Source organism: Oncorhynchus kisutch, linkage group LG8 (assembly GCF_002021735.2).
Source record: "Oncorhynchus kisutch isolate 150728-3 linkage group LG8, Okis_V2, whole genome shotgun sequence".
In the NCBI taxonomy this organism is placed as follows: Eukaryota; Metazoa; Chordata; class Actinopteri; order Salmoniformes; family Salmonidae; genus Oncorhynchus; species Oncorhynchus kisutch.
In genome coordinates, this window is record NC_034181.2 from 73353202 (window position 1) to 73362372 (window position 9171).

At 38.4% G+C, this 9171-nt stretch overlaps 1 protein-coding gene across 4 annotated transcripts in view; it reads right to left on the reverse strand.

Annotated features, from left to right (window-relative positions):
* The window catches only part of LOC109895216 (DENN domain-containing protein 5A-like), a 46338-nt gene extending 41533 nt beyond the window's left edge, over nt 1-4805 (reverse strand). For 2 of the 4 annotated variants that reach the window (XM_031831165.1, XM_031831164.1), the window contains exon 1: nt 4515-4805. In XM_031831165.1, the coding sequence (XP_031687025.1) occupies nt 4515-4614 (100 nt within the window). In that variant the 5' untranslated portion in view covers nt 4615-4805. The remainder of the gene's footprint in view (nt 1-4514) is intronic. The other 2 variants (XM_031831167.1, XM_031831166.1) reach the window with 1 other exon arrangement.
* Nucleotides 4806-9171: the final 4366 nt, after the last annotated feature.

Here is a 9171-nt window from a genome sequence, read left to right on the forward strand (position 1 = left end):
CACGACAGTTGCTTTGTGAGAAGGTGTTAAAGTCCCCAGTAGCCATTGTTATATAAATTATACTGAAAAGTATCCTGGGCTTGGCCCCAAGTCAGAGCAGGTCTGCAAGAGCCATTTCCAGTGAGACCCGGGTGCCGGCTCGCATAGATGGAAACAGAAAAGTCTGAGTCTTTTTGGTAAAAAAGTGACGTAAATCTTCAGTGGAAATGTGCCAATGGTATATTTGTTTGCAGACCATGACAGACCATGACAGTGGACTAGTAGGGAGAGGAGACGGGAAGTAGAGGTCTGGGGAGAGTGACTTAAGGCCCAGAGAAATGGTTGAAAAATCACCATTTGTGGTGAGCAAACGATCCAGAAATAAACTGTAAAGCTTCAGGGTGACAGCAGTGTACGTGTCCACACTCTCTGTCACTAGCCAGTCTCTGCAGTCAGTCGGTGAGCAGTAGGACAGAGGCCAGGCTGTAGGAATCTTAGACTGAAGCTGGAGATATTAACTTTAACTTCACTAACTTTAAGCACCAGCTGTCAGAGCAGCTCACAGATCACTGCACATAGCCCATCTGTAAATAGTCCATCCAACTACCGCATCCCCATACTGTATTTATTTATTTATCTTGTTCCTTTGCACCCCAGTATCTCTACTTGCACATTAATCTTCTGCACATCTACCATTCCAGTGTTTAATTGCTATATTGTAATTACTTTGCCACCATGGCCTATTTATTGCCTTACCACCCTTATCCTACCTCATTTGCACTCACTGTATATAGACCTTTTTTTTTACTGTATTATTGACTGTATGTTTGTTTATTCCATATGTGTTGATGTATGTGTCAAACTGCTTTGCTTGATCTTGTCCAGGTCGCAGTTGTAAATTAAAACTTGTTCTCAACTAGCCTACCTGGTTAAATAAAGGTGAAATAATATATATATATTTTTTTTTAAATAGACACCTTAACTTAGGGCTTTTTTCTCAATTTCCACCTGAATGACGTGCCCTGTTGCTCAGGCCCTGAAGCCAGGATATGCATATAATTGGTACCATTGGAAAGAAAACTCTTTGAAGTTTGTAGAAATGTTAAAATAATGTAGGAGAATATAACACAATAGATATGGAAGGACACAATCCAAAGAAAAACCAACCAGAATATTTTTGGGGAGAGATACCATCCTCTTACAACAGCAAGTATAAGGTCATATTGAAAATTAGCTCCCTGGTTGCATTTCCTATGGCTTCCACATGGTGTCAGCAGTCTACGTTCAAGGTTTCAGGCTTGTAACTTCAAAAACGAATAAGAAATATCAGTTTTAGTACAGGGAAATTCGTGTTTGCGTGCGCCATGAAGACAGAACGCACCTGCTAAAATCAGTTTCCTGTTGAACATACTTCTTTCCATAAGAAATATTATAGTTTGATTATATTTTAAGGTATCTGAGAAGTAAATAGAACCGTATTTTGACTTGTTGAAACAAAGATTAGGGGTAGATTTTCGGATTCCTTTCTCTGCATGTTGAACGGGTGGATTACGCAAATCGATGGCCCCAACTAAACAGACTTTTTGGGATATAAAGAATGATTTAATCTAACAAAATGACACTACATGTTATAGCTAGGACCCTTTGGATGACATATCAGAGGAAGATTTTCAAAAAGTAAGTGAATATTTAATCGCTATTTGTAAATTTATGAAACCTGTGCCAGTGGAAAAATATTTGAATGTGTGGCGCCGTCCTCAAACAATCGCATGGCATGTTTTCGCTGTAATAGCTACTGTAAATCAGACAGTGCAGTTAGATTAACAAGAATTTAAGCTTTCAGCTGATATAAGACTCTTATATGTACCTAAATGTTTAATATCCATAATTGTTATGATTATTTATTTGAATTGCGCACCATCCAGTTTCACTCTCACTAACTAGTCAATCACGACACTACCTCACCACACCAGAGCTTAAGGAAGGCCAACGCTAACAGCCGTGTGTGTACAGCTGGAGGAGATTCACAAATATACTCACAGGGATACATTTTCACAGATATTCCCACAATGTCTCAGTGACGTGGCAACACCCCATAGAGAGTAGTACACTCACAACATTGCTAGCGTATTGTCCTCTTGCTACGACATTGCAATAACATTGTAATAGCGTTTTTTTTTTGTTGAGATATCTGACAGGCCAACAGCTTTAATTCCTTTAGATGTGGCTGACAGACTCAGGAAACAGTCTGTAACAAGCATGTCTAATGACAGCCTATTGTACCATTAGACCAAACAGTGCTATAAGTCTCAGCAGTGCACTCATGGCCCTGGAACTATGCACGGAATGGCAAAGAGGACAAATTCCTCATCCCATATCAACTCAGCCAATAGCACCCTCAGCCCCCAAAAAGGCTTTCCATTGTCTGAGTGAGTCACTGCAGGAGAAAACATGAAGGCCAAGTATGGAACGTACAGGATAACCTCTAGTCTTCTACAGTCTAATCTCTGGTCAGAGGACCACCATTATTTGTCTAATTCACTCTTCCTAGATTGATGAATTACTGAATGACATGCAATCTCCTGCTGAACACCCCAGTGACATTAACTTTCACCAGCTGGTCTCTATCTCATTAGAAAGGCAGGTACTCGAGGAGAGGAGACAATCATGATAAGAATCTGAAGAGCATAATTCTCTCTAGATAAACATCAGGGAAGTGAACACATCCTTGACTGATTTCTGGAAAAGATTCTACTTCCACTTTTACACTGAGAGGAAGGAAATGTGTCTTTGCGACAAAGATTTAAAAAATTACTCATGCAAATACTGTTAATAATTTATCTCATCAGATGTGTTAAGTACATTTGCATAAGAGAGATCTTGTGTGTGTTATCTAAAGATGTTTCCATCCTTCCTGCAAAAAACTGTCCCTTGATAAGTAGAACCTTAGGCTTATGTTAAGTGAAATGAGAGACATGCAAGGTGGTGCCACTCACAAACCAGTGAGTTGTGTGTGTTTTTATTATGACAGGTCACGGTCTTCTCTTTGCCTACATTATTTATACCTCATTATTTTATACTGTAAAACTAGGATAGTTTATGAGGGGAAACTGTACAGTCAAGGCACAGGATGCATGCTCATTGTGTTTGTTGAACTATACAAGGGTTTGTTCTTTCCAGAGAGCCTACAGAGGTGGAGAGCAACTAATGACATCTCACGAGACACAAACAAAATAAAATTGTGCTGATTCATGATTGAGACCACCAGCGAGACTAACAAAAATGTCTCTGCAGTAGAATAAATTATTGTTCTGATTTGTACATATTCATAAACAGGTTATGTTTACAACAGAAAACATTAGAGCTTGATTGGGAGGTAACAGTTGAGTTTAGGGAAATGCACATACTTACATATCCTTAGACCCTAGGCTACCAAAAATTATAATGTAGCCTGACTTGTCCTTTGAAAACAATGTCCTAGATTCTACAAGTTCCTTCCATAAACATAACTGTTGTTGACAAGAAAACCAAGATCAGCATCTTCAAGTACACTCCCACACCAGTTTCACTTCTTTTCAAACTCATACACAACTAACCCACCACCCTGAGCTCAGGAAGAGTTCACCCCCCACCCCACTTTATGTATCATACCACCTCATCTCCCCTAGAGACCCATGGCACTCCCAAGAAATAGCAGACCGGTCTAATAATGACATCATCCTGACATATTCAGTGTTCTGCCCCCCCAGGGAGAACCTTATGGTCCTTGATACCCCCAGTTTCACTCTGTTTTCTGCACTCTGCCATGCATTGATCAATTGATTTAGATCTATCACTGAGGGTAAGTGTGTAAGAAGGCAGAGGGGAATCAATCAAATTGTTCAGATGTCATAAACAACTAAGAAATCAGATGTGCTTCTTTGATATAGCTATTTTTGGCCTAACCTGCTTGTATATATATATGCTTGTTGATACATGTGTAATTACAATTGACAGTATGGTAATATCAACGTACTAGTGATAGGGGAAACATCCCTGTTATTTACAAATTGTAGAAATAGAAACATGTCTTATTCTGGTGAGGTCTGAAACAGCCAATCAAGGTCAGTGATCTACGTATGTAAATGTTTGTCTGTCCTGCTTTTGACCACTTAATGAGTGCTGGCTATACTCAGGAGGAGATTAATCCATTAACAGTTTTTCGTTAATTACAGCTGGAACATCGACGGCCTACAGTTCTCGAGCATTTCAAGCGAACAACATTCATTGGAATAATCCCTTCTAAACGATTAAACGTAACGTTATAACATAAAATGGAAAGGTAGAAAATAGGAACTCGTATGAACAACACTGATGTGCCGTCCTACTTACTGATGTACACAGTATTACCAGTTATCACCCCATTATAAACTGTCATGTTTTTGTTTAAACATGGATATAATACTGTACTCTAAAATCAATATAAAAGAAACAAACTAAAACATAAACCATGCAGAATTATTCTTATGGTTCCCCAGCCCGTGCACAACACTTACCTGACAGTTCGTCTGGTTCAAGCCCGCTTTCAGTGTCAAGTCCGCAGATAACAAAATAATCTGCGAATCGACATGAATTCGAGCTGAAGCCGGTGGTCATTTTGAGACTGGTCCGATGGTACCCTTTTCCTCGGCTTTTTCAGCAGGGTGCATATTAAAGGATCGCGTAGTGATTTCGCGTAGCCATTGTGGATGTACTGCAAAGCCTGAAAATCGGAACAGTATGCCAGCCGAAAGGCATTATGGGTCTTCAAGTACAGCTGTTTTCATCTGTCTCAGATCTTCTCAAACCCTTGCATTACCTCTGCGTAGAGGGAACACACTGAGCATGTGCAAACTCCTTGTAGATTACGTTATGCATTTAACCCTTCAGTTCCGGAGTTAAGTATTTATCCTGTAAAAACCTCTCCTTTATAATAATGCTATAGTAATGTAGCATTACATTAAGCCTTATTGCACATATAATGAACCTGAGACATAGTATTCTTACTCCACTGTAGCCAAGACCAGTGTACAAGTGAATGCAAACTTTAATTTCACCAGTTTAGTCTGAACAATTGTATTCATGTAATACACATGTAATTCCATAGCTGTAATACACATACAGTAATAGGTATTCTACTTGAGTATTCAAGGCACAGATAAGGTGTCAGAAATAGGAAAAATATGTAAATAAACGTTCTGATGCACAATTTAGAATATATTTCATTAAAATGTTGTCCTACTTGAGTCAAATAAGTCAAAGCAACTGTGGGGCTGAACTCTGTAGACATGTACAAAGAGCTCCACCTTGTGGTAAAAGGTGACGGTAAAAACAAGCAGAACTTTGCCATTAGATTCACATTCTCATTTTCCAATCATTTACCCGACAGTTTTTTAAATATTTTATTATTTCAAAATAAATGTTAATAATGAACCAACATTCATTAGCTTGGACAAAAATATGTACAATAATTAATATAATTTACAAACACTTGCCATACATTATCATTTTGCACAACTTAATACTGTAAAGATCACAAGCGTAATGAATGCACACACCAAGAATCATCCAAGCCAGCACAGATATTCTCAATATTCTCTGCATGAAAATGAACTGTTGGAAATTTGTAATAAGAAACATGTGTAACACCCTAATATTGCAGTGGTCTTTAAATATGGGATAAAACTACTGGGGACTTTTAAACAGTTATTGCAAATATGTGTCAATACAGTTCCAGAAATTACTTCTGATATCAAATTGGGTGAACAAATAATGTGCTAGTAATATAAGGGCTAAGTAACAACATATTCTTATTTATAAACCCCAAAACAGCTTTCATAAGAGCACACTGTATTGACTGAACAGCTACAGGATCTCCCATCAGGCATGATCCCTCTGAAAACTATTGCAGTGCAATCAAGATGAGGTAATGATGCAACCTCTATGAACTACAAAAAGGTGAAGCCCAAATTTCAAACAAGGACATTAACACAACTAAATTAAATGAAACAGGTCATGAATGATGGGTTACAGCGGGATTGGGATACAGTAGGGCTGTGTTTACACAGGCAGAACAGTTCTAATCTTTTGACCAATTATTGACAAAAGAGCTGATCGGTCAAAACACCAATTAGTGGTAAAAAAAATATTTTAAAAATACAAATTGAGTTGCCCGTGTCAACACAGCCATTACATAAAAATATGAAGCGCTAAGCCTGCTTTTATACAGGCAGCCTAATTCTGATCTATTTTTTCACTAATTGGTCTTTTGACTAATCAGATCAGCTCTGAGAAAAGATCTGATGTGACTGGTCAAAAGACCAATTAGAGGAAAAAATATATATGAATTCGACTGCCTGTGTAAACACAGCCTTAGACATGCCAAGTGGACACACAAATTAATTCAGGTAATTCAATAATAAATTACATTTTCTCATACTTAGAAAGGGTTTCTATAGTGGATTAAAACGCTAATCCAAGTAAGACCATTGATAATCTAAATAAAAAAATGCTTTCTCACTTTTTAAAATCAAATCAAATTTCATAAATAATGAGTGATTTCAGATGCAGAAGAGTGGACAGTGCTTGAGACATGGATTTTGAAGAAACATCAACAGTAAGACTGCCCAAGTGCACATTCACTGCATCAACCTCTAGACACAACCAGAAGGTTTCACAGCAGCAGAGAATTCATATAATGACATCAGGTAAGGCCAAATAAAAATCACTCCAACCACATCAAAGCACCCAAACTATAGTACAAATGAGGTATAACACCAACAGATACATACAGGTTGGACTCTAAGAAAATATATAAACTGCCTTAAGTATTCACACCCCTTGACTCTTTTTTTTGTGTTACAGCCTGAATTTAAAATGTATTCCATTTAGATTTTTTGTCACCGCCCTTCATACAATACCCTTTCATGTCAAAGTGGAATTATGTTTTTAGAAATGTTTACAAACTAATAGAATTGAAAAGCTGAATAGTCTTGAGTCAATAAGTATTCAACACCTTTGTTATTGAGGCTTACCATAAGTTCAGGAGTAAAAATGTGCTCAACATAATAAGTCACATGGACTCACTCTACGTGCAATAATAGTGTCTAATTTGATTTCTTTATGACAACCTCATCTCCGTCCCAACACTTACAATTATCTGTAAGGTCCCTGAATCGAGGAGTGAATTTCAAAAAGCAGATTCATCGCTTTGTAGTTAGATGGGTAAAAAAAATATTTAAAAAATAAAATACTAAACAGATGTTGAATATCCCATCGAGCATGGTGAAGTAACTAATTACACTTTGGAGACAAATTCACCATTCAGCAGGACAATAACCTAAAACACAATGCCAAATATACACTGGAGTTGCTGACCAAGACGACATTTAATGTTCCTGAGTGGCCTAGTTAGAGTTTTCACTTAAAGCTCGCCGCCATTGGACTCTAAAGCAGTGGAAAAGCGTTTTCTGAAGTGATCAATCACGCTTCAACATCTGACAGATGGGTTTGGCAGATGCCAGGAGAATGTTACCTGTCCCAATGCAACTAAGTTTAGTGGAGGAGGAATAATGGTTCGGGCTAGGCCCCTTAGTCCGAATGAAGGCTAATCTTAACACTACAGCATACATTGACATTCTAGACGATTCTATGCTTCCAAATTTGTGGCAACAGTGTGGGGAAGATTCTTTCTTGTTTTAGCATGACAATGACCCTGTGCACAAAGCGAGGTCCATACAGAAATGATTTGTCGAGATTGGTATGGAAGAACTTGACTGGCCTGCACAGCGCCCTGACCTCAACCCCATCAAACACCTTTGGGAAGAATTGGAACGCCGACAGCAGCAAAAAGGGGGGAACAACTCAATATTAATGCTCATTTTGGAATGAGATCTTCAACAAGCAGGTGTCCACATACTTTTGGTCATGTAGCGTATGTGTTTTTATTTTTTTTTATTTTTTACAAATGTTAGAATTTTTCTACAACTTAGAGAGAGTATTGTGTAGATCGTTGACAAAACATTACAATTAAATCCATTTTAATCCTGCAACAACATTTGGAAAAGTCAAGGGGTGCGACTACTTTCTGAAGGCACTGTACATGAAGTAGCAGTGTGAAATCACTAACACCTGGGAAAAGCATGAACAACCAAAAATCTAAATTGGTAGCTTTGCAAAGGGCACTGCTGGGTCATCCACTACTGCATTTCTCAACTGGCAGAGCATTTGGACTGGTGACGCACAAAAGGGAGAGCACACAGGCAGTCTCAGCACCATTAGTAGAACACATATAAAAAGAATAGTATACAAAACACCAGTTTTCAATACTTGATATGCCATTTCATACAATTAAAGGGGAAATCCAATTAGTAACGATGTTTTAGTGAAAGGCCCAGCAGAAGCATCAAGGGTTTCATATTTATCTTTCTACAGTTGAAGTCGAAAGTTTACATACACCTTAGCCAAATACATTTAAACTCAGTTTTTCACAATTCCTGACATTTAATCCGAGTAAAAATTCCCTGTCTTAGGTCAGTTAGGATCACCACTATTTTAAGAATGTGCAATGTCAGAATAATAAGACTTCAGCTTTTATTTCTTTCATCACATTCCCAGTGGGTCAGAAGTTAACATGCACTCAATTAGTATTTGGTAGCATTGCCTTTAAATTGTTTAACTTGGGTCAAACGTTTCAGGTAGCCTTCCACAAGCTTCCCACAATAAGTTGGGTGAATTTTGGCCCATTCCTCCTGACAGAGCTGGTGTAACTGAGTCAGGTTTGTCGGCCTCCTTGCTCGCATGCGCCTTTTCAGTTCTGCCCACAAATTTTCTATAGGATTGAGGTCATGGCTTTGTGATGGCCACTCCAATACCTTGACTTTGTTGTCCTTAAGCCATTTTGCCACAACTTTGGAAGTAGTCTTGGGGTATTTGTCCATTTGGAAGACCCATTTGCGACCAAGCTTTAAGTTCCTGACTGATGTCTTGAGATGTTGCTTCAATATATCCACATACTTTTCCTACATCATGATGCCATCTATTTTGTGAAATGCACCAGTCCCTCCTGCAGCAAAGCACCTCCACAACATGATGCTGCCACCCTCGTGCTTCACGGTTGGGATGGTGTTCTTCGGCTTGCAAGCATCCCCCTTTTTCCTCCAAACATAACAATGG